The sequence below is a fragment of the Seriola aureovittata genome, chromosome 8 (genome assembly GCF_021018895.1).
Source record: "Seriola aureovittata isolate HTS-2021-v1 ecotype China chromosome 8, ASM2101889v1, whole genome shotgun sequence".
NCBI lineage: Eukaryota > Metazoa > Chordata > Actinopteri > Carangiformes > Carangidae > Seriola > Seriola aureovittata.
In genome coordinates, this window is record NC_079371.1 from 14,170,651 (window position 1) to 14,197,232 (window position 26,582).

The 26,582-nt window shown below is 39.9% G+C and overlaps 2 protein-coding genes across 2 annotated transcripts in view; one reads left to right on the plus strand and one right to left on the minus strand.

Annotated features, from left to right (window-relative positions):
• LOC130173822 (neuronal acetylcholine receptor subunit alpha-7-like) overlaps positions 1-19,194 on the minus strand; it is a 39,714-nt gene extending 20,520 nt beyond the window's left edge. The window contains exons 1-4 of the mRNA XM_056383315.1: positions 18,929-19,194; positions 6,335-6,474; positions 2,266-2,310; positions 1,118-1,227 (exon numbers count right to left, since the gene is read on the minus strand). Coding sequence (XP_056239290.1) covers positions 1,118-1,227; positions 2,266-2,310; positions 6,335-6,474; positions 18,929-18,998 — 365 coding nt within the window. The 5' untranslated portion in view covers positions 18,999-19,194. The remainder of the gene's footprint in view (positions 1-1,117; positions 1,228-2,265; positions 2,311-6,334; positions 6,475-18,928) is intronic.
• A 5,642-nt stretch (positions 19,195-24,836) lies between these two features.
• Positions 24,837-26,512, plus strand: LOC130173824 (uncharacterized protein C3orf85-like). Its single transcript, XM_056383319.1, has 5 exons — positions 24,837-24,952; positions 25,105-25,140; positions 25,302-25,426; positions 25,512-25,597; positions 25,995-26,512. Exons 2-5 carry the CDS (start codon positions 25,107-25,109, stop codon positions 26,074-26,076), a joined length of 327 nt encoding a protein of 108 aa, XP_056239294.1. The 5' UTR covers positions 24,837-24,952; positions 25,105-25,106; the 3' UTR covers positions 26,077-26,512.
• The last annotated feature ends 70 nt before the right edge of the window (positions 26,513-26,582 follow it).

Sequence of the window (26,582 nt, forward strand, 5' to 3'; positions counted from 1 at the left end):
TTGACTATTCTGCACATATTCTAACTGTGTCATTGTCTTTGAAAAGATAGAATCTCTCTATCTTTTCCCCTTTATTTCTCCTCAGCCTCAGACCAGATCATCCGTCTCTCACTCAAGCATGCAAACGCAATGAAATTAGTTGTTTTGCAGAGAAACAACTGGCCTACATTTCTAATCGGGGACTCGAGAAAGCCTTGCACAGAAGCGTGAAGAACAGTGGATAAGCAAACAGCACAAATCTGACCTGAATTACAAAATGCAATGAGCTCGCTCAGCCTCATTTATAAAAATAAGGACTTTGACCTCAGCTGTAATGTCTTGTTAATGTGTAAAAAAAATAAAAACACTTTTTGTTTTAATTCAGCATTCTGACATCAATAGCTCATTATATATGACATTGGTAACGTTATTGTTAACTAGTAAGGCCAAATCGAATCCCCAAGGACATTAACAGCCTTTGCCAACCGTTGTATTACGTTTTAAGAAGTCTGATGGCAGTTTGAGTTGTGACATTTGATATTTTGTTAGTGGCAGATGATGGACAGAGTATAAAATCACTTCCAACTTGTTAATTCTATTCAATTAAGCAAAATGGATGGTCAAAATATGCCTTACTTCTTTTCAATCAATAAGAAAGCTAAACGTGGAATTTAAATACAGTTTTTCTATTTCTTCTACTGGAGCAAATTTCCATCTGTGAGGAAGTTACAGTTATTGGATGCAGTAGAGTTACTGTCTCCTCCTGTTGCCTGTGTCATTGGGTTTGTGTTTGATTGGGTGTTTGTTTATCAGGTTGGCTTAAAGTAACCCTGATACTGCTATGGTTTGTGGAGATTAAAGACAGGATTTAATATAATAGCAGCGTATCAGAAGGATTAGAGTGATATTTCATTCATTCTTCTCAAAGATAAAAATAGCAAGAAAGCATGCCGTCTCTGTAGGTGTGTTTACCGACTGCAGAGGACTGACAATGTCAGATTACAACACCTATCTTAGCACATTTGACAACAGGAAACAGGAAAAATAAAAATCTAAAACAAGGACAAGAACAAAATCTAAAAAGAACAAAAAAAAGGTCACAACCTTTAAGGCTGAGATGAGTAGCAGTAGTTCTAACCTGTTGTAAAGGAGGATGTCAGGAGTCCAGATCTGGTCTGAAGGGAATCGCAGGTTCTGGACGCCAGGGTAGTTTTCTGGATTCCAGCTCAGGTAGATATCGGTCCAGTACTGAGGAAAAAAGAGAGATTTTCACTAAAGACTTTGAGATGTCGTTACATTCTTTTACAATGGGTGCAATAAGTCTCATGCTCTGCAAAACAAAACCCATAATGTCCAATGACTAGCTGAACTAATTGAATCTATTGAACTCTTACAAGAAAATGGCCTATTCAATAGAAATGAGAAGGGCTGCATCTTGCTGCAGGAAGAAAATGAAAATGGAGGGGTAAAATTATCCTTGTAGTACTGTTTTCTAAAATTAAACAGCAATTCTGTGGTTATCAAGGAAAGAAAGTAAAGGTCATTTCCTGAAAATGTGTTTCTAACCATGCAGGCATAACCAATGGGCTCAAAAATGCAACAATCTATAACCATTTTCAGTCAAACAGCTACATTCAGTGTAAAACTGCTGCTGTGGATTTCATGCACTCACTCTCTTCTTTTAACTCTTTCATTTGAATCCTGGACAGAAACACCTTAACGATGACATCACTATAGAACAATGAGCTAAAGATGGTTCTTCCGCCTGGTTCATGAAAACTGTGTCTTTGTTTAAAAACCTAGCACTGATGCATGGGCTAATTGGGCTTGAGGCTGTGAACCGGAATTTTTTGTCCTTTGGCATTAAGTCCATTAACAATCAAGTTGACAGCCACTTAATATGCTGCACTCTTCCTCCCTTTTCTTCGTCCTCCTCCCCTCATCCCACTCTCTGCTTGACAATCTGCCTGAAGTGATGTTTTCTTGAGTATGCTGATGCCAGCACTGAACATGCATACACAACATCACTGCCCCTCTCTCTTATTCTCTCTCTCTCTCTCTCTCTCACACACACACACACACACACACACACACACACACAACACACACACACACACACACACACATTCTTTAAATTCATTATCATCAACAAGTACTTATTGTAGTGGCAATAGTAAATTGAGAAACAGGCACAATGTATTTAGATGATAACTGTGTAATAAAATCATAAATATAATCAAAGCATATTAAATCTGGGATAATGTGCCCTTCTCAAACTTGACTCACCAGCTGCAGCCAGGCATTGGTCATCAGCACTTGGTTCTTCTCATCCTGAAGACAGAAACAGAAAAATAGGAAGAGAAGATTAGAAAAGAAATGTTCTTTTGTATAAAAGAACCCAACCAGATAAATCCATATTTAATAGAGTGGAGAAAGGCTTTGTCATCTGCAAGTCCAGTTGTTTTGCATATCCAAAGAGGAACAAACCAGGCTATCCAAAACTGAGTGAAAGCTGGTTTTATGTAACCAAGTGTAGTTCTGTTGAACGGTTTCACAGTGGAGCCATCTAACAATATACACAGCCCTTTTATAGCAACTAAAATACTATAGGTCCCATTGGATTTAAACATTGGCGTTGAACAGTATAATGTCACGGTGGTCCCAATAAACAATGGGACAAATGTAATCATATTAACACAGAGCATTTGTCCAAAATAAAGATAATAAAGCTAAAAATATAAATAAATGGAAACAATGCAGATCGAAGCCACTATCTTTACCAAATAAAGAACGAACTTCAAAAATGTTTTCAAGGTGCATATAGCATTTGGGAAATTATGCTGCTCATATTCTAGCTGGAAGGTGAAATTAACATTTCTGCAAGCATCACAGTTTCTCTGCTCCCAGTGCAGAGTGGAAAAGTCAGGAGAGCAGGAATGCCTGCATGGATTCTTTGGTTGAAAGGCGAGTAAGGCTGAATGGGATCAAAGAGGTTTCCCTTTTTTCAACACACTGCATCAGTTTATCCATTTATCTCTCTCTCTCTTTCTCTTTCTTTGTCACTTTTCTGACTTGGAAATGCGGGCACATATGGCAAACCCCTCTACATTGTCTTTTCTGGAAGCAGATGACCCAGATGATGGAGCAAAAGTCACAGCTGGAAGTAATGATTGGAAATGTGTGTCTCTCCAGAGATTTCAAATCCCCCAGTGGTTAGTGTGTGTGTGTGTGTGTGTGTGTGTGTGTGTGTGTGTGTGTGTTACCATTTTGATGAAGTGATGAAAATAGAATTGTGGGTCATGTAAAATTTATAACCAGAAAATATTAACTTCACTCACTTATTCAAGGTCAGAATGCCAGAATGCCTGCAGCCATGTGTGAATAATAGAGCATATAGAGCATATACACAATAAACACACTGACACAGGCTTAACTTTTCTTAATCTACTTGAAGTAAAATATTTATTGTCATCCTCCCATTAAAAGGTCAATCTTCTAACTCTTGTATATTAATATGGATGTATGAAATTGTTAGATGTGACCATAGGATGTGACTAATCATCTCTGTGTTTTCTGGTAACATGTATCTGATTAGTATCTGTGGGGGAGAGGCTCATATACTAAAGTAAAACTAGTATGAAATGTATAAAAATCCAAAACCGGAGAGGCTAACTACACTGCCAAAACACCCAGAGTAAAGAGAAACAAAAGGAAATTGAAACTGAAAAATGCATCCATGCAGTCCCCTCTGCAAGTCATCAAATTAACACACAAAAATCTGCTTAGTATTTATCTCCATAATATGTCGACTGATTAACTTTGTCTTTTCTTACTAATTTGTTTTGCCACAGTAGTGTTCCCATGACAAGTCAACAGTAAAAATTAAAGTATGCCTGCACACCTCTGGGTCTCAATTACTGCTACACAATTCGAATCAATCTCACACACTGACACAAGCTATTCTCAGTTTTTAGATAAACATCTTTCTATTTTATTTTTATTTTATTTATGTGGTGACAGATCTTTTATGTGGATTGAAATGTGTCTTTTTGACTGAAATTCAGCCCCTCTGGCCAGGTTGAATGGGCAAATGTACCCACTCCAGAAATCTAATTCACCATATATAAGCATCCAAACTGCTGGCTGGGCTGAATCCCACCTAAGCGTTACTGCCATCAAAGTGTCAGTGTGACAGTAAGATTACTCCCCACCATTTTTCCCAGCCATTCAGGGGATATACAGACAGCTTCTGTCCCATCCTCCTTTTACAGTCTAATGGCCACATAACCACAGGGTGTAAATTGGGTTACTTGTTCCAGTTGACTCTGTTAGGAGCTCTAGAGTATGTGAGTTAACATTCATCATTCCACCACTGTCAGACAAACTAGACAACAACAACTACCAAGAACATGGACTAACAATCCTAAAATTGCCCCGCTGTAAAAAGCACGAGGTCCTGTGTGACGAAGACACACACAAACTGCTGTATCTGTCTTTTCTGACAAATGAAAACTGGCATCTGGCTGGTATGATACTCACTTTACGGTATTTAACAAGCTAACACTTCCCCAAACTGCCTTCTGTCTCTGTAGGCCGGCTGACAGACAAAAGTTCATACAGCATGCAGAGTGTCTCAAAGGTTTTAGGTTCTCTCTGGTGGGTAATGAGTCGAGGCTTCATTTGAAGGCCCACTGCTATTCTGAGAACAATTTTTACAGTTTGAAAAGTCATTAAAGAGGGTAGACCTGGACTGATTTCTTTTTGGGTCACGGGCCGGAGGGCAGAGAAAGAAATGGTAATTTTCATAAATTGGAAATGTGTCAGCGATGTCAAACTCAAGTAGAAACAAAACACTGACAGGACAGTGGCTCTTGAGGAACGTTTGACTCTGATCTCTAATCTACAGACCGGACAACATGAGAAAATATGGATGGGGAAAGTAAATAAGCAAAGCTAACCCGTTCCTTTGGCAACTGCTCCTGAGGACCAAAACACTTAAACTGCCTTAGTTAGTGGAACTGCCAAAAAATATAAATTCATACAGAAACAATAAAACATTAGAGTCAATAACCTAAAACCTACAAGGTGTAAGTTAAAGTAAAGAACAATGAATGAGGATTTTAGAGTCCTCAAAATGTATGTGTGTGTGTGTGTGTGTGTGTGTGTGTGTGTGTGTGTGTGTGTGTGTGTGTGTGTGCCGATGCATGTGTGGCAGGAATTATTATGTGTCCCAGTCCAGAAGGTCTTTATGTAATAAAAGTCAAACAGCAGAAGTGCATTACTTCCGCCAACATTTAACACTGTTTCATAAGCACAAACCTGCTACTGGATCTTTCACTTATTTCAATGGGCACCAACAGCTGCAACAACACTCTCTCAGAAAACACACTATTACACTAATATGAATAGTCCAGAATGCTGCAGCCTGTCTCGTCATCGATCAGCCTAAAATGGCACATGTCACACCACTACTCATCGGCCTACGCTGGCTACCCATGGCCGCCCGAATCAAATTCAAGTCACTAATGCTTGTGTACAGAGGGATTTCGATGTCTTCACCCATCTACTTGAACTCAATTGTACAGGCTTATGCTCTTTCTCGGTCATTACGTTCCTCTGAGGAATGTCGTCTGGCATTGTTTATGTGACTGCATGTAATACTGCATGTAGTACTGTTCTCGTATGCGGTTCCCCAATGGTGCAACAAGCTACCAAATCCTATCAGAGGAGTCGTCCCTCTCTATCTTCAACAGTCTCTTGAAGACTCAACTAATCTGAGAGCGTCTCTTCTCCTAACACCTCTCACACCCTAACAAGCCTTACTAGTATTCCTATGCACTTTCACTGCACTTCTCTACCTGATCTCCTTGCGCTTGTTGAGTAGATGTAGTGCTTAGTACTTACACCGAGGTCTCCTACTGCACTAATGATTTAGTGTTGTCGCTTTGGATAAAAGCATCTACCGAATGTGTAAATGTAATGTAATAGAGCCTCACAGCCACAAACGTAAAAACAAATACGCAGGTTGCTCAGACATAAGACATATTTCGAGGGCATTGCTCTCTTTACACATAATACTGCTCTGTTTTCTCTGAGAATATTCCATTGTTGTTTAATCACATCTATAATAAGCAGCTTAATTCCTCAAAGGTAAAATTATGCAAAAGTCAGCAGCACAGGAGGAATCCCACTTTCCATTAAACTACACACTGTATTACATGCCCAACATAATACAAACCACATATCCTGCCATCTACCTACATCTCTGCACCACTACAAACTCAAGACCCAGCCACACACACACATACACACACACACACACACAAACAAAACACAAAAAAAGTTTCTCCCTCACCACGTCGATGATCTGCAGTAGTGTGAGGCCCAGCTCCACCAAGATGGCAGCTGAGTCATTGACCACAGGTCTCTCCAGCCTGTTGTAGTTAGCCAGCAGCTCTTTGTACAGCCTCCTCTGGTGTTCCCCCTGCAGGGATCCTGGATACACAACAGGAGCAAGAGAAAAGATGGTTTGCATGATAAATATTCTGAATACAAAGCATTTTCCACTCTGTACTAAAAGTTATTCCAAACAAACCATCAATATTTGAGCATTTTAGTTCATTGTTGACCTTAGGTAATGGCTTGTGTGGCACTCAAAGGACCTGACTCTGATAAAGCTGATAAAGGTTTGTCACACCAGCAGCTTGCACATAATTCAGAGTTGAAGGTGAAGCCCCCCCCCCCCCAGTCACAACAGATTTCTGAAGGTCTCTCCTTGATTTATATACACAGGGTGTTTGCATTTGTGAACCATAAATCTAGTGCTGGAACAATTGAATTCCAGAAAAGGAATTTTTTTAGAGCAAAAAAAAAATTGGCTTGAGCTATGGGAACATATCCTTGTGTACTGAGGCTGATTTCTAATCCAGAAAGTAGCTTTAATGGTTTTCCTAACCTTTGTCCCTTCCTTTTCTGGCAGCAGGCTGCAGCCAGATTATAATTTACCCAGTGGAAATTCAAACACACTGCAATATACTGTACCTATTGAGTCTACACAGTTTGAGCCAAGATGTCCCTGATTCCTACACCACATCCTGTAAAGCTGCGTTTGGTATGAACAATGTATAAGAGTCATGTCTGTTGTACAGCTGAAAGTTTTGATGAATAATGAATAAATAAGCACAAGTGCTGACATCTGCATATACATCAGCAGACTGTAACACACATACACGCAGTGGCAGGACTGTGAGGTGGTGTAGTCTTCGGGTCCAGGGTGATTAGGATGATGTGTTTGTTGGCCCGACTCTCATCAGCATTATTGATCCTCTTTACCTAACCTTCCACACACATTTAGCACTATCCCATTTCTCCCAAAAAATAAAGGGAGAGAGTGACACACAAACACGTTCTCACACACACACATACACAGTCAGACCACGCTGTTAATGCCCTTGGAGTCACTGATCTCACTCTCAGCAGGTGCTACATCTCAAGTACTGCATTTGTGCACGCGGAGGTGAATAGAGATGAATTACTTTTCAGGCTGGTATTGGAAATCCACTACAATGACAAACATGACATTTCAACAGCAAACTGAAGATGAGCAGAAGACAAATTAGTGTGAATATAGTCTGCCTTTGCAAAAAAGAAAGGCAGAAGCTGAGAAAAACAGCCTTCTTTTGTACTCAATGACATGTTTTACACCACCCGAGGTTTGTTTTTTTTAATGCAGTACATAAACAACCTGCCACTGATAGGCAGATAGAAAATGTGCTGAGCAGATAACCCCCATGAACAGATAGCATAACGACTCCCTCGTACAAAAATACAGTGGACAAATATATATAAAAAAAAAGATTGAAGACAGAAATGAAACAAGGAGAGAGGATTACGGCGAAGGAGGGGAGCCAGCTCTACAGATCTGTAAAGCTGTGAAAGAGAAAGGAGAGGAGTGTGCCTTTGGCCCAGCACAGTGCTGATTGGCCCATTAAGGCTGTAATGAGGAGAGTTATGGCAGGACTGAGTCTGAGGTCAGAGACAGACGAGCTGCAAGAAGCTGCTCAGCACAGCAGAAACCTTTTCACTGCTCCTTAGGAGCCACACAGACTCTGATTAATACACCAGACCTTATCCTCTCAATCTATGCATCCATCTGTCCAGGTTCCACATCTTCTCGTGGAAGTTGGATTGGTGGATCCCTGGCTTCCCACGGGCACACATTCAAACACATTCACCCCCACAGAGATAGATTTAGACACATTTTTATGCTTTATTCTTTATCTGTCTCTTTCACTGTAAACATGTTTGAATGGACACCCAGGCAAGTGCTTTGATGGCTGTTCTGCTCATGAGTTCTGCAAAAACAAAAACACAATCTCAATAATTCAATACAAACCTGCACAAAGTTATAAATCTGTCTATCTATGCACAATACGTTTTGCATAAGCACTTGCACACATATTTAAATACAGCTTCATCTAGAGCCATTATCCTGTCCACACCCCCCCCACACACACACACACACACACCCACCCATCTCCCCTGTGTTTTATTACAATGAAATGTGAACTGAGGTCCTAACCGACATAACAAAACTAATGAAGTCAGTGAAGAAGAATTGAAAGCTCAGTCTCCATTGCCGCTTGTCTCATATAACCATGTTCACAAGGAATTAAGTAATGAAATAAAATAAACCACTGTGCCAACAGCTTTAATTCGAAAACAAACGCAGTGTGCACATGTGTATGCTATTGTGCAGCGTGCACTAGGGATGAAGGGATAGATCCATATATTGGTTTTATTTGTTTGTTTGCTTTGTTTATATTTTTTAAATTATCTCACGGATGAATCTGATATGAGAAGCTGGCAAGAGGACATCATTTTTCAAACAGTCTCATCAAACAAACTCCAGCAGAGGAGGAGAATGAGGAAGGTAGATAGAGGGAACGGGGGAGCTGGAAGGTTTGTTGTTTGTTCAGCACCCTCCCCGTTCTCAACCCTTGTCCTTTTCCTTAGAAAGCATGATGGTGTTGCTCTGAGCAAAGATGAAAGAAAGTCAATTATCAATAAGACTTAAAAGTCTCATTTATTCTCATGTTAACTTTTAATCAAATATATCTTTTGTTTTAGATGGATTTATCCGATGTTCTCTTGTCAAGATAAAGGTATGTGTTGCACAAAATGTAAGTGAGAACAGGATATAGAAAGATACAATATGTAATATTTAAAAAAGGACTGTCAAGGAATAACATTAGAAAAAAACTTTTCAAAGACGCATTCCACCTTTGACCCGGTGACCTTTTTTCCACAAAACTAGAGGACGAAACCTTATTCTCCAATAGATGTCACTTTAAGAGGTTTGACCTTTTTGTGTCCGTCATATAAATTCCACAAACACACAGCCTTAACTACTATCAACCTTACTTCCCTGCTAAAGAGAAGAAAATGAGTGCACCCTGGTAGGTATATCAATTGCGTATGCATGTGTGTGTGTGTGTGTGTGTGTGTGTGTGTGTGTGTGTGTGTGTACATGCTAAACAGTCATACTAATGATAAGCAACTACGGGCGATCAATACTGGATCGCTTTAACACCATGTGGGTCATTACAGGAAATGTCAGGGGTCACCATGATGCCCTGTTCAGGTCGAAGAGAAGGTCACTGATTAGTGACCTTATCCAAATAATCAATTGTCACTACAACACATTTCATAATAGATTAAAGCTAAACTATTTTAAGGTATTATCATTAGAAGGTCAGGAAACAATCATCTTTACCAGGGAACCAAGCTTCAAGCCAAAATGTTACTGAATGTCAAACCTGAAGTGTCATCGAAAAATGCAGTGAAATGACTTCTCCTGCACCCTCCAGAAATGTCACCATTGTGTCCCATGAATACAACCTGACAGACCACACACTGCTGCGGAGCTGCTCAGTCCTCGGCAGCAAAGATGTGTACAGAGCTGTGTGACTGTGTGTGTGTGGGGGGGGTCTGCCTAACTTCAGTCAGAGGCACTTAGATCAAGGAACTGACCATTCATTGTAAATGGTTATACAGTTTGATTTGGCAGCAAAGGCCCCCTCAAAAGAGCATGAATTCCCTCCTTGATAAACACACACTTAGTTCTTGGTTGAATCAAAAACAATGAAGCACATCATGCGGAGGGAGATACTAACTAATACTAATACTCTTTTGATCAAAGCATTCCTGAAATTAACAGTTACCTGCAAATAATTAAAAGTGACAGATGTAGCAGCAAACTTCTTCTTTACGTCAATTTTTTTCACAAGTTACTGAGAAGGTCACCTCTTTTTTCAACATTCTTCCCTTAAACTTTAAGGATGACCCAATGCCTGAAATGCCCAAAAGAATCATGTCACATTTCAGGTCACATTTTACCACATTTTTGCAGATTGTACATGGTGCTCAACTGTCTGAATTCAAACATTGTACTGAAACGTGCACGACTATATTCAATTATAGATTTTATATATTAAAATTGTAATAAAAGTAGTAACAAATATATTATTATGTAAATTGTTGATTTTTGTTGTCTTACAAGAGGGAACAGTATGATTCAAAGCAGAAAACCAGGGAAGTAAAAAAACGTAATATCCCAAAACCATTCAGACTGCTAGAGCCTTTTAATTTCAAAGTCACAATGAGCCATAGGATTTTGATTCACACACATACACATAGTTTACATTCCTATATTACCAGCAGTGGACTGTCAGGGTATGATGATCAAGTGTGAACCACTATTTCTGGTCATCTAGAAAACAAAAGGATGAAAAAGAAGATTTTTTTTCTCTTTTTTCATAATATAAGTCTAGAACTGCTTTTTAATTTTTTTTTCTTCAAAAGATTGCCCAGAGGAGACTTGCAACCCTGCCTGATGTATTCCTATCAAAACACACACACACACACGCACACACACATTTAGAAGTCACCGTTGCCTCTCTTTGCCTCGTCTGTGCTCATTTGCATTTCAAACGTAGAAGAAACAGGTAACACGCGTCTTTGACACTCTTTTAGTGTGTGTTAAAACCTTGTACACTGATATGTGCAAGTTAACCTAACTTCACTGATACAGCACACTGACGTTGCCCCTGAGCTCCTGGATGTCTGCATAAATAATTAGTTCTAGTTTAATAAGCAGAGCCAGACTGCTTCTGGGCACCTCAGGGACCCAGAGGGCCTCAGCACCCAAGGGGACCTTTTATTTCAGCTCGGCAGCACCCCTAAAAATATTAATACATTTCACACATTCACAAGGTCTCCTTAGAGACAAAGACAATTTTCTGTGTGTTTGCTTCCTCAACATTTATTAGAAGAATATTGGATGTGATAGTTATCCTGCAGATTATTGTGAAAGAGAATCAAGAGGAAATTTAGAATGTGAGACACAAAGAGATGTAAATTTGGTCTGTATATCTTTATGCATTATGCTTTGCGCCCTGTGGTGGTAAGACAACTTGTCCAAGAATGTGTCACCCTGCCTTTCAGTCAGTTTATACTGGGACAGGCTCCAGCTCCTGATTTAAAGTTTTAGTCATTCAAATACTAAGGACATAAATAAAATTGTGGGTGTTTTTGGAATTGGACCCACTATTTTGTAAAGGGATTAGAAGGAGCACTTTAAGAACTGACAACATGAGGACAGGGGGGTGGTTTGAGATACTGACAACAGCAGCCACTACTGAGTCCGTATGGGACAACTGCAGCTATGCATCTGCTAAAATAAAAATAATGGATAATTTTGCTTCACATCAGCAAAAAGGAATCATTTCCATAATGTGCCCAAGGTAAGAGGAAAATCAGATTCCGAACACATGGGAGCTCTGTGAAAATGTGACAAATAGGAAGAGGAGGAGAAGCCAGCTGAACACTGCTATATTCTGACTGATGTGTCCCACCATTGACCCTGTGTCTTGAAAAGAAACTATGTCAGAGGTTATCTACATGGTTTTTAGGTTAGTATTGAATAGTATAGCTAATTCAATTTTAATTACTGTATACTACATTTTTCTAAAACTTAAATTCACTAGTTTTGCAAATTTGTGCAGCATATAAAATCCTACTATATGAGTTACAGCCCAAAAAATGTAATGCTTTAACAAGAAGATAATGGATGGATGGACTGTTGGACTGTTGGACTGAACCTGGAGAAAGTAGTTGTGCATATTTACACATTCACAATGCAGTAAAGTTGCAGGATTCAACACAATTTTAAATATCAAATGCAAATGTGACTAGATAAGGGAAAATCAGAAGCACATTCTACCCATCCTTCCTCCCATACATCCTTTCTCCACCTCTCATCTCAATTCTTTGCACCTTCTTTTATTTCTCATTTAAAAGCCACTCCAATTTTTGTAATACCCTGTTCCCTGGCTATTCTACTGTACGTTTTTCATTCTTCTCTATGTTGAGTGTAACTCTCTCCCTCAATGCCTTCATCCCTTTACAAGCTTTTCTAAATCTTGCAATATCCCCTCTTTTGATCCATCTCTCTCTCTCTGCCTTTCTCTCATTACCTCTAGTCCTCCTTTTCACTCTCTCTGCCTGTCCTGAATTTTTTTTTTTTTTTTTTTAAGTATATTTTTTTGGGCTTTTATGCCTTTAATGGACAGCACAGTGGAGAGTGACAGGAAATGGGGAGGCAGAGAGAGGGGGAATGACATGCAGTGAAAGGCCGTCCGATGCGGGATTCGAACCGGGGCCGACTGCAGCGAGGACTGTAGCCTCTACACATGGGGCGCCTGCTTAAACCACTACGCTACACGACGCCCCCGCCTGTCCTGAATTTACTTGAATCAGCATATTCTACAGCCGATTACATTGTTGGGAAATAAACAAAAAGCTGGAAAACATAGTCATTTTAGCAACGTCACCAGATAGTAAGACTCATCTGCAAACTAATGGTGGCATTTTAATAGAAAGGAAGGAAAATAAGGCCAAACATAAAGGCGAACTATGCTCCACAGTGTGAAATGTGACGCCAAAAATATAGGATTTTGATTGCGGTGGCAACTGAAAATGCAAGTAGGGTGCAAAAGCACTCAAGTACATTATTATTCTCTCTCTTTCTCGCTCTCTGCCTGTCACACAATCTCACACACACCCATTAACATACACAGAGAAATTCAGCTAGGCGATTCTGTCCCATCTGAATATTTTTTACTGGGTCAATGCACTCAGATGAGGCCTCCAAACACAATCATCAGACACAGGCTACCCAAACAGACGGCCGGAGGGACATATTCTCCTTCTCTCCTTCTCACACTCACTGACCCACACACACACACACACACACACACACACACACTGTTACCTGGAGAGAGATAGACATAGACATTCACCCAAACATAAAAACAAACAGGAATGCTATTTCATACGTCAGGGTGTTTATAGTGCCCCTGATGAGCCCAACTAAACCTATCCAGGCTGAGCCTCTGTCCAACACACACACACACACACGCATGGCTGCATGTGAAGGCAAATGTGGAGGTGCTTTAAAGGGCAGGTCTGCATTATTTTCAAGTCTGTCTTAGAAAGAGAACAGTGTCCTTAAAAATCCCAATAGGTGTTTCATAACGTTAGGTCCTCAGGATAAGTGTTTTTGCTTGATTGACAGGTGCCTCAGCCTATCACAGGTTTGGTGATTGCTGCTTACTTCAGGTTTCAAAACATCCCGTGCTATGTCCACAGCTGATGTGTAACTGGTTTCACCAGCTGCTGTTTGCATCAATGATCTTGCCTGATAGACAGACTCTGTGAACAGGGTTACGGGGCCTCTAGCATGGCTGAGGCCCCTGAGGTTCCTGCTAATATAACATGAATCCTGATGAATAAAGAACGAGACCACAACAAAGCTGTGGTGACAAAAGGGTCGGAAAGATAAGAACTGAAGTAAAAGCATTTAAAAAAAAATATTCACATCATTTGACTTCAATTTAGCTTTAGAGTGGACGATCTTAGTTCGGCATTCGATCTATTTTTCAGATGAATCGTATAGATTGCATCATTTAAACATTGAATGTTTAAAGTTCAATCGCTACCACCCACTGTGAACTGTTAATCTGCTAGCCCGCTGCAGCAGGGAAGCATTGAGCAGGATGAGCCAGTGCTAGCTGGTTAGAAGCGACTAAACTTTCAATTCAAAACACTTACATATAGCACTTCCTAAATAAAAAACAGCGCTGTCCAAATGAATCCTCCATATGAGCTAAGCAAAAAGTATGATGGGATGTGACACAATATGAAAACAGAAGACAGCGTTGTGGGAGAATTATAGCGGCGAGCAGACAAACATCCGAAAGAATCACGAAAGCGATAGAAAGATATGAATCTCAACTTGCAGTTGGGACTATCACGATAAAATCAGAGCGTTAACAGGATGCAGATCGTGTTTAAGATCATGGATTGTTATCCGACCCAAAAAGATTGTTGTATGATCTTTTGGCCAGGCACCTCCTGCCTTAGTTAAGTTCAACATTAACGTACACGCAAGTTTTTTCTTTCGAGGCTTGTCCGTTAAAAAGTAAATGAAATGCTGACATCAAAATCATACTATTGTGAAACCAACCCCTCATTACTTACAGTAATCTTATTTCACACTGTGGTAAACATGCTTGCTAAATCTCAACAATTGAAACAAAAAGCCAAGTCTATTATCCAGTCTGGAACATAACAGGGCTCTGATCCCAGAATGCTCTGGGACTTCGGGACCAGAGTTATGAACCTGGAGGGGGAACAGGCCTGCACAAAGAAACCGCTGACAGGCCGCCACTCCCTGAGGGCCAGGACAGTCAACACCACGGCAAATGCTACACATCCACAGTCTTTCTGATGCAAATATCTTGTGTTAGTGTATGTGTCTGGGTGAGTATAGAAAAATAAATATCACTGACACAGACACTGAATGGTTGAATTAAAATTTGCAGCAGATAAAACTTGGAAACACTCAGGTAAATCACATACTGACACTGCTGAAACTCCACTGGCACAATCAGCAATGCGTCTTGCAGATATCAAGCTAGTTTTTTAAAGATCCAGCTGCTGTAGAAGAGTGGACGAAAATTACATAGGTGTGCCAACGAGTCCCTGCCAAACATTTCCTTTCCCAAACGAGTGAATGGGGGCCCTCCTTAACAGAAGCCAGCTACTCTCTTTTAGAATATGGCCGACCTTGACGATTGTTATTTAACTGTCTGTAAGAAAAGCACCCCAAGGTGAAGAACTAATAAGGTCCTGGCTGCAACAAATTGTGTGCCAATGTCTGTGATTGCATGTGTTGGTATAAGAGTTAATTTAAGTCTTATATTCATGCTTGTGGGAAACAAGCATCCTCCAAATGACAGGAGACTAAAGAGGATACTTGTATTGGCTCCACTATTGTCATTGTGATTTGTTATGTCCAAGTACATGTGTTTGCAGCCTCCACAAAGGTTTGCTGTATGCATTGATTTAAATTAAGGTCACATCTACTTTGGCAATGGTCTAGCACCTCATTATTTCACTATCAATCATTTGGTAGAGGAATGAGACGGGGGAGGTCAGCAGTGAAGTATCCAGATGTTCCGCATCTTTAAACCTACATCTTAACCCAGGTGGCCAGCCTATTACCCAACCACAGGCAGCGAGACAGGGAGAGGAAAAGGAGAGAGAGAAAGAGAGAGAGAGAAAAGGAGAGAGAGAGAGAGAGTCAGAGGAATAAGAGATGATGATTTGATAACAGGAGGCACAAGAAAGTAGGAAACAGAAAAAAATGGAAATAGAGCTGGATGACGGTGAAAATGAAGTGACGCTACGGTAAAACCAGGGCATCAAGGGTCCTTAAAAAGCCTGGGAAATTCTCTAAACCCATTAAAAAAAGAGTACAATGGTTACGTTTCATAACTTTGCATGGGTTTCTATTTATGCTTAGCTTTGATGTTAGAGTAAACCGTAAACAGAGGTTTTACATTTTGTGAGATTTTAGGAAAGCAGAGTTATGAAGTAAGAATGTAAGCGCTCTGACTTACTGGTTGTATTTTTATTACATCATGAAAATGAGATTGGCTGTATTGTCGGTTTTTAGTTAGTTCACTTCAGCTTTTGCACTTGCAGTTAGTCAGGTTCATACACATATTAAAATATCAATTATGTCACTAAATGTTTAATTATTCTGTGCCTTTTATCATATAATGCACATCTATAGACTCACAGCTTTCATTATCATTAGCTGTTGCTAATGTTGTCTTCATTACAATTCCAGATGGCAACGCAAAAGTTGCAAGAAAGGGCTTATTGTAGGACGGCCTCTGACACCTGCAGACACTAGACAAAAAGGTATATGAGAAGGGCAGCATGTCACTGACAAGATGTAATATATAAAACCTGTAATGAGGGAAAAAGGGGGGCATCAGGCAGATAGAAGGGAGGGTGAAACAGAGACAGATGAGGGACAATAGAGGAGGAGACCACAGGATGAACTAATGCCGAAAAAGATCGATTTCCACCTTCAACCACTTTCTGTAGCTGACGTGTGCCATTACTCTGTATGACTCTGTCTTTTCTGTGTTTCACTACAGGTAAACGGGTTTCCATGTGCATGTACTATACACATGCTCATTACCATTTTGTGTGTGCAATGCTGAAAGCAAATAAGGAGAGATGGATCTATCCATTAACACAATATTTCCAGCATCGTGTGACAACGGTGGTGAGCAGGGATCAGAGCATATGGTGTTGTGTGTTAATGGTGTTTTGGATGGATGGATTCATATAGAAGAGATTTATAATCTATGGTTGAGGGCTCAGGGCCCTAAAACCACTGGACGTTTAATCCTAATCCAGGAGTTAAGACCTGTGCTGCTAGCTACCACATCCATACTGTTATGCTGGTTTAAGGCGTCCATATACAGAACCACAGTTTTAAACTTTTGAGATAACTGGATGGCAGAAAACCTGTTGACTGTTTTCGTGTTGTCATTAAACGAACAGCAGCACTTACAAGACCTTCACGCATGACTGAAATGCTGAACAAGGGCATAAACAGCCCAATCTACATAAACTTCATGATTAAAGAGCGCAGAGTCTGGGAGAGTGTAAAGCATTGCTGAATATGGAAAAAAATGAGAAGCAGGCAGACCGTGAAAGAGTCTGCGAGAGAAGAAGAGATGAAACGAAAGAGACAGACGAAGACATCGAGAGAGATGAGGCGCTGCTTTGACATCAAGCAGATATTACTGCAGCATCTGTGCCAGGCAACTTCAGTCTCACCAATCTCTGATTCTCTGTGAGGGGTCAGGAAAATAATTTCATACTCCATCATCTGTCAATCCATTGTGTCTGGGGGCATGGAGAACAAATTGTTACAAAATCATGCTTCAGTTTCAAGGAAGCTAAATCGTCCTATATCTCCTGTTTTGGCTATTGTCTTGTGTTTCCCTTGAGAGACTAAAGCTGCTTATCAATTGTACAGTGAATGTGCACATACTAGGCCTACAAGCAGCTAGCTGCTTCTTTAATCCCCATGTTCAAAGCCTCGGGAGCATCTGTTCTCATTCCAGAAGTCAAATGTAACATGCCATGGTACAAAATTATAAAGAAATCCATAGACAGATCCATATCTATATCATATTCACATACTGCACACATCACTAAAAGTCAACCTCAACGTTAAAAAACTGCAGCAAATAATTAAAAAAAGACTTTGCAAAGACTGAAACTTTCTCACCTTGTTGGCAGATTTTTTGGAATTGTTTAAGAGAAAAAAAAAACAAAAGCCTCATGATTTTAAGATTCAGTGCTAAATAACATGACGTATGTCTTCAACAGTGCTGCCACAACTTTGACACTAAACACCAACACTGTCCCACCGTGAGACAGCAACACTGTCCATGAAAGACTGTGGCTGCCTCCTGTCATGGGTCAGCATGTAATCCATCCTCTTTATCTCTCCCTTCAGTATTTATTTCAGTCATTAAAGCTCAACCTCTCACCCCCATTCTCACCCACAAGATGACTACTGACTGGATCGGTATGGAGAGGTGAGGGCACACACAGACACACACACACACACACACACACACACACACACACACACACACACACGCACATGCACACACACGCGTACGCACACACACACACGCACACATGCATACATAGAAAGTTTGAAGGGATATGTTCAGCAAAGCCGCTGTGTCACAAACGGGTAAGTAAACATCCCAGATGTTATAGATGCTGATGCTACTGATGATGATGATGGGATGGGGCTTAGGAGAGAATTAGAGCCATGCATGCACATCTCATTGCACAAAAACGTGCAAACATTAATGCTGCACACAACACACATCATGCACAAACACATAAATGCACACAGACACGCAAACAGTGTTTAAAAATGCCTCTTAGTATATTAAATCACCCATTTAAGGAAACAAAACTGTTGAAAGCACATTCAGAGTACAGAAAGAAGTGATTTTTGTTTTCCTGATTGATGTTTGTCATTTAAAGATTCAGACGCCAGTGTCATTCAATATAACATTTGCTGAATGTTAAAAAAAAAATTACACTGATTCAGTCCTTCAGGGGCTCTTAGCTTAGTAACTTAAAATGAAATATTAAAAGTTCCATCTCTGTCTTCCCACTATAAAAAGCAACTAGGTTTCAGTTTAAAGCAGCCTAAATTGCCTCTAAACTAATTGCCAGTACGTTCTAATCTAAAGAACAAGTTGCCCAGATATTAGAATAAGATGCTTCCTACAAACACCACACCTAGACTCATTAGTCCCTTTAGGAATAACATATGAAGGCTGATTCAAGCTCAAAGTAGCGTTTTTCCAGTCTTCTCATAGCCTTCATTCATCCAAACAGACCCGTGCACTCACTGAAGAAGTATCTAAAAACATACAAGGGAAAAAAAACTTAATAAGGCTAAAGAGCGACTTTTCCATAAACCTACCTTTGAAAAGCATGGCCGTCCAAATATAAAACCCGAGCGAACATGGTCCCCAAAACTTGTGGCACCGCATCCTGGCACCGCTCAGTGGACTCCGCCGGCCCCCCGACTCTCAGTGTCGGCTACACAGGTAAACTGCTCCGGCTCGGCGGTGGTGTGAACATGAGGCTGGAGGAGGAGACAAAGAGGAGGGAGACACACTGTGTGAGATAAAAAGACTGACAGACCAGAATGAGTATGGAGTTCAGATTGGCGCGTTCACGCTGCTTCAGAAACACATCCCCTCACAAACACAGCGCAGCGCCGCTGCACGGGTGCGCGCGTCCGAGTTTGGAATGTCCTGAAATCTGGCTCTTCACAGGTAAAACAAGCCGTGACGCTCACTACAGTAACATTTCAGATAATATCCGACAGATAAGGTCACCTCGTCATAGAGAGTTGTTGGAGAGTGTTCCGTTGTGAATTTATTAAAACTTTAACTTGTATTAGATTTCCCAAATTAATTTAATTAATTGAATTCCTTAAATTTATAATATTTTAGTTTGATTGTTTTTAAACAAGGACAGGATTAGGATAGTGTCTCATTAAGCTCTATTAACTTTATAATTCTGTCTGTGATGTGCCCACCTGTCCAAATTGTGCTCACCTGCAGGAACATGCAGCAGCGAGAGTCTGTGACGTAGACAAAGTGTTTGTGTGTGTGTGTGTGTGTGTGTGTGTGTGTGTGTGTTTTATGTTGTTAGCCACATTTAGATACTGCAGACCTTGTGACTTTGTTGGGTCTTCACAGGCCCCAGTGTATCTTTTGATGAATAATCATGAATTATGAATGTATTCATAAATAAATGTAAATTATCAGCATTATTGATCCCACTGTCATTTCTGCACAAAGTTAGCATAGCTTAGCATTAAGTCTGAAAATGGGGAAAAGTTACCTCAGCTCTGTCCAAAGGTTAAAATAATGCCTTCCAGCAGCTCACTAATTACCACATTATATCTTGTTTGTTTATTTTGTACAAAAATATAAGAGTATAACAGCAAGTTGTGGTTTTATGGTCACTGCGCTCCGGCAAGAAATTGTCTGGCATATAACCCTGAATTAAGTGGCCAATGGCTGTTTTTACACTTCTGTTTTTGTACAGAGCAAAGAAACAAGATATAATGTGTTAATTAGTGAGCTTAGTCCAAGCTAACCAGCTACTTCATGTAGCTTCAAAAGAGTGGTGTTGACCTTCTCATCTAATTCGCTTAAGGAAAATGAATAAGCTTCCCAAAATGCCAAGTATTCCTTTCACATCTGACGGGAAACTGGAATATAAAAATTACCGTGTGGCCAGATAGTGACATTCTTGGATCTTTTGAAGCCCATCAAAGCAGTGCAGCAGGAGTCTTCTCTCTTAATTGACTCACTGTTTATTTACCCCTTAAAAATCACTATGTTTATTTCGTAAAACTGTTCTGATCAATATCTTTTTATCACAAGGCTCAAATTTCTGTGTATAATGTGAAAGGGTTCGCTTGTGACTCTCTGCAGTTCCCTGAGCTCTTAGTGTTTTCCAACTCATTGTTTTGGCTTTACAGGCACGATTTTGCTTTGTTGGTTATCTATTACTGTTCAGCTCAAAATCTCTGTTAAACCCACAGTACACTACCAGCTCAGCACTAAACAGCAAACAGACAAAATTAGCGACTCGCTGGTGAACTAGTGGTGGAGCTTTTACACCAAAACAGAGCTAGAGGGAGAATGAATATTGGACATACATTCATCATGTAGACAAAGACACTTCTCTAAATTAAAGCAAAAGCTGCTCCACGTCTGCTGTATGCGTAAATAAGTCATTGTTTGCTAACACATTGACCATATCAACTTCATAAATTGATAATATGTCAGTGTTGTTTTTACAGCTTGTCGGGCTGCCCCACAAGTGGCCAAAAAAATCAATAAATGCTGGAAGACAGTTCCATTGAGTCATTGTAAAAGTACAAGAAAGACACTCATCATGTGACTTGTTTTTCTCTGTGCTGGACAGGACCAGGCCTGGTGTGTAAAGTAGACACAGATCACCACCCAGCTTTCCTTTTCCCACAGCTGTGGACCGTCATTTATGAATGTAATGTGTCACACTGCAATTTCCCACTTCTCTGAGTTACAAAGAGGTTCATCAACTGCATTTTTGCCGTATTTGTCCCCTTTTTGTGTCAGCCAGGCTCATAATCAAATGACCTATTTATTCCAGTCCATAAATAATTTCAGTTTGAAATAGGATCCGACAGGCGATTGGGGGGAACACTGCACATTTCTCCAAATGTTTTCACCGCCTGGCTCCCGTTCTCTCTCTCGCTCTCTCTCTCTCTCCCACTCTTCTTAATGCAGCAGGGGCGTATCATGTAAGAAGCAGTCCTGTGGTATTCGACCAGCTCTTGCTATTTTTCATACCCCACGTGTCTGCATCTCATGGAGCTCCATCAGAGAAGCTTTATGCTGTTAGATGTGATCCCATATCTGTCTGTGCTGTAGGTGGGCCGACAGCCACAGTGGGCTCAGTGAAACCTCTGATCACAACCTTCATCCTTCTACTTGCTCTCACTGGGCAAACTTCTAGTCAGCGAAAAGGCAGTGACATTAAACTAATCCTGATTTTGCCAGGGACCCAATTCTGAAAACAACTGCACTGGGCCAGCTGTGAACTAAAAGCTAAAAATTTGGTGTAACTTTATTGAGGTTTAATGAAGGCCGTTCTGCTCAAATCACCAGCAGAAATACAAGTATATAGCAGCAGGACAATAACTTGTCTTTTTCCCTCTGTATAATTTCACGTGACATACCCACCGGAGAACATAAAAAAATACTGCTGAAAAACAATAAACTGATGCTGAAATCAAACATCCGTACATGACAAAAGCCATCTTATGATCACGAACAATGAAGTCAATCTTCTAAACTTTGATCTTTGAATCTGATCTTGCAGCTAAAAGTGACAGATTTGTTTTGTAGTTTATGACAAGAGACAACAATGTCAAATCAATTTCAAAACTGACAAAAAGGCTTTGAAAAACAAAAGTATTATAGCATCAGATGTAAAGTCTGAAGATGGATCACGTTTATTTTTGGGGGGTTTTTTGCATTATATGGTAACTCCTATAGGATGTACATCTGCAGTATACCAACATTTTTTGTGTGTGTTTACACAGTGACTCTCTCTATCTGCATCATAAATATATTTTTTTCTCCCCATGTGTTGCCTCCTTTTGTGCTTTCTTATTTTGCCTCTTGGGGGGGAGGGGTTGAAAACACTTACTAACACATGCTGTCTCACAGACTGCACAAACACACACACAACAAACAACAGAAAAACCCCATCCCTCTCCTGAAGAGGCAGAAACTCGCCATCAGCAGTGTGTTAACTGCTGGGACTCTGAGCTTTTTAAGCCAAACATCATCAAAAAGAAACAGAGATTTACTTAAAACTCAGCACTCAATTCTTTTAAAAACACATTTGATAATTATCAGGTAAAACAACAGAGCAAAGACACCTCTCAGCAACACCGTAGGGGATTGGCACCTTGCTGCTATAAACATCAAAGATCTGAGAGGAAGTATGATACTTGTAGATGTTTAAAAGTCATGAGCTGTTGAGCTTCTTCTTGCAGAGTTTGAACCTCTCAGTACTGACAGGGAGGAAATCTGCATCATGGTTTGACATTTTTAAATGCACTGATCCACTGATATGAACAATAGCGGAGAGGAAAGACCAAGCGCGGAAAAGAGTGCAGAGGGAGCCCAGAGGGAGCTGTTAATTCTCTATCTTTTATAAATGAGAGGTGTTCTGCTAATGGACTCAAATGTTGTGGAGGTACCATTGCTTCTTCCCCTCTTCTCTTTGTTCTCTTTATTTTCTTCAACTTAAAATCATCCTAGCGAACACATAATTACTGACAACAGAGACAGCGCTACATTGTTCCACTCATATCAGTCAGCGATGATGATGATGATGATGAGGATGATGACAATGACAGATGTTTCCTTATCTCAGTCGACACACACAGTTCAAAGCTGTGTATTAAAGTTTCAATCCCATATTTTGTTTAACATCTTTTCCCTGTTTCTAAATGAAATATTTGAATTATTCTCTCGGTCCCAGCAGGGTGCATATGTGTGCGTGTGTGTGTGTGTGTGTGTGTGTGTGTGTGTGTGTGTGTGTGTGTGTGATAGAATGGGGTCAGATGAGTTTTAGTTTTTGTCTGTCACTACCTTTGATGTGTGGAAGACGCAAAATAGCTTTTGCTGTGACGGAGAGCACACGGGTCCCAGAGCTAACCAAGGTGTGTGTGTTTATGTGTGCATGTATTTGCTAGGCGGCATTTCTGTTTACACATGAGAGTGTGCGTGTTATGTGTCTGTGTTTGCAAATGTGCATTCATAATTGTCATTTGGGATCTTCTCATTAATATGTGCATGTGACAAGTTTTTGCCAATTATGTTTTTATATCTAATATGAGTTTTCTCTGCGACCTAATACATGTTTTTAGGTGTGTGTGTGTCCACTTGATGAAGTGCATCATGGTCGTCCTGAAGCAGCTCGTCCTCTGTTGTCCTGCTGCCAGCCAGCCATTTGTCTCTGTTACACTGCACAGGTGGCGACTTATTATTATGGGATGTCAAAAAAGGTCAGACCTCTCACACACACTTAGGAGTTTACTGTGGATAAGGTCAGCAGTGAGGGAGATGCACAGTCTGGGAAACAAATAAAACACAGTAAAAAGTTATACAGAGAGTTGTGTGTTGCGTGGGAGGATAATGTGTGATCAAAGAAAAGTTACATCTTCAACACTGTCACACATTTATATTCACATATAGTACTTAGACATGCCTTGGTGCATAAATAGAAAATGAGTAAATTATTAATGTGTTTTTATTCTGTCATTGTGCCTGTGCATTAACCCTCACTTCGCCTGTTAGACGGTCATTTTCCTGTGGCTTCATTAATGTTCGAGCGAAACTGTAAATATTACATCACATAAAGAAATTAGCAGGAAATCTCCTGATGTAATGCAGCACCTTAAAAAGAAGACACTCCAAATTAATTCTCTTGGGACCTGCTTTGAAATTTTTCAGGTCTGAGTAAGCCTTTCTGGACTCAAAAACCAGGCTTTAATCCACTGACACAGCTTCCAATAAATTTTGAAAAACACATTTTCCCCATCTATGTCACACATTAGGCAAATGCCTTGCTCAGAAACTGTGAACTGTCTATCAGTGAAAACTGAGGTTAGGTCCCCACCCAGTGGAAGCAATGTTGATGTACACAAAATGATTGCATATTAATAACACTTACACTTACACGTACTATAATGCTTCCATGACCATAGAGCATCAATAATACAATTTACAATATGTTATAGTGGGTATGGTTTCCCACAGGTTCACGACAGCATTAAAATGTTTGAAAAATATAAAGCAAGGCAGGCATCACAACAACAACAACTTCATGCACAACTTTCTGAAATAAAATTAAAACAATTTTCAACAATGAGAGTCAACAATAATAGGAATATAAAGAAAAACAATGCAGCAAAATATATAATTGTTTGCACATATCGCACACTAAACTTGATCTTTCAGAAACCTTATTGATGTCATGAATAAAACCAGTCAAGAGAAATGTTTACTGGAAGAAAAACTGAGAATTAGGTTTGCTAAAACCTGGAGTGTGAGTTTGTGTACCGTCCAGACGGCGCCATCTTCATGTTGAATCTCACAGCCTGACCAGCAGTTTGTGTGTGTGTGTGTGTGTGTGTGTGTGTGTGTGTGTGTGTGTTTGGAAAGTCTGTCAGAGCTCTGGCACCCACATAAGTAGCTACCTTGAGTGACCGGCCTCATGCTTGACTCCATTCATCCCTCTCTGGTTCCTGGTAAATCATCTTATGAAAGAAACTTTTGTTCACTTTCACATTCAGCTGAGAGATTCTGAGCTCTGAAGACACTCAGACATTTAACAGATCAACAGCTCACTGCTCACACTGCAGGTAAATCTCACATTTCTTCTCATTTTTGATAACTTTATTGTACATCTTTGAGAGGAAATCGAAAAACAATTACATCTAGCTATGAATGTATTTCCGTGAATTGTGGTATATTTAACATTCCTGACTTCTTAATGTACTTTAATATTTTACAGACATGAAGGCTGTGATCCTGTTTGCTCTTTTGAGTGGTAAGTTTGACATTCTCAGGATGATTTAATGTTCAAAAGTGTGTACGTGCGTACGTGTAATTTATGTCTTCAACGTGGAGAATCACTTTGTGTTTATGGTGTTTTTTTGAGTTTTTTTTTTTTCTTTTAAATAGTTATATGCTGTTAACAATGTGTTTTAGGGGTTTTTGCCGCCCCGTTCATGAAAGAGGAGGAAGCGAAGCGATTCATCAGGCTGAAGAGACAGTCAGGATACTGGGATCCACACCACTCTCAGAACCAGTGGGGTTACACCATTCAAGAACAGGTGACACTGTTCTGTGTGCTGTGAAAACAACATAGAATAAACCAACTGGAGCATTTCTGTGACAAGGCATCTTTCATCCTTCCAGGCTAACGAGTACTGGACGGCCATTCGAACAGATGCTCAGTACTACATGGACATGAGTAACCTGATGTTTGACCGCTCTGTTGCTACGTGAGTGAGATAATCAGCAGCAAAGTGTGCCAGGGAGTTTAAACCAGTTTAAATGTGTTTTATTTTGTTGTGAAGTGCAGTTTTAGTGCTATATTCTTCCCACTTTAACACCTACCTACCTACCTACCCTGAACTGTTCGATTTTGTCCACTGAGGGCGATATTTGGCAACTTATTTTTTTTCAGTGTGATGCCATTTGAAGTCATCTGAAGCTGCTATGTGTGTCCATATTGAGCAGTGCAACTTTAAATATTGAGCCTAAAAACATACAACTTGCTTTTAATTACTGTATATGATATCAATTCCTGTGCACTAAGATGCCTCTTCTTTAAAATTATGTCACTAATACTTTAGTATTTTTCTTGTTTCTTTATCTTTCTATCATCTGCTGTTGCAGTGAAAACAACAGGTTGTATATGGAGATGCTGCGGAATGCAAGAGCTCACCTGGACAGCCAGACAGGTCAGCACAGAAAATGAAGAAGAGGAAAACTGAGGACATGATAATTACTACAATCTATACTGTATCTCTATTAAGAGCACATTACAATAGTGAAATAGTTACAGTTAAAAAACTACATGTACTGTACTACTGTACTGCATTCTTAAACAAACACTAACCCAAGTATCAAGGCTCCTTTTCCACGATAAAATAAATAAACACATGTAAAATCCAACAATGAGTACTGAGAATCCTTAATATCAAACCAGCATTATACCAGGGAGTAAAAATGGGCATGTAGAGGTTTTGGATTTATATGTTCATAATCTTTCACTGATATATTTTTATGATGGTTAGATGCTGCAGTTGTGTAAGATTTATGTTTTATATATTCATATTTTTTTGTTTTATGAAAATGTTCTCTTATTACCTGCAATCAAACATTTTATTCAATAAAAGGCAAATGAAACTGTGCAACTGTTTTTGTTTTTTTATAGCTGCAAAAAAATTCAAGTTTTTTCTTTCTTATATTTTCTATCCATCC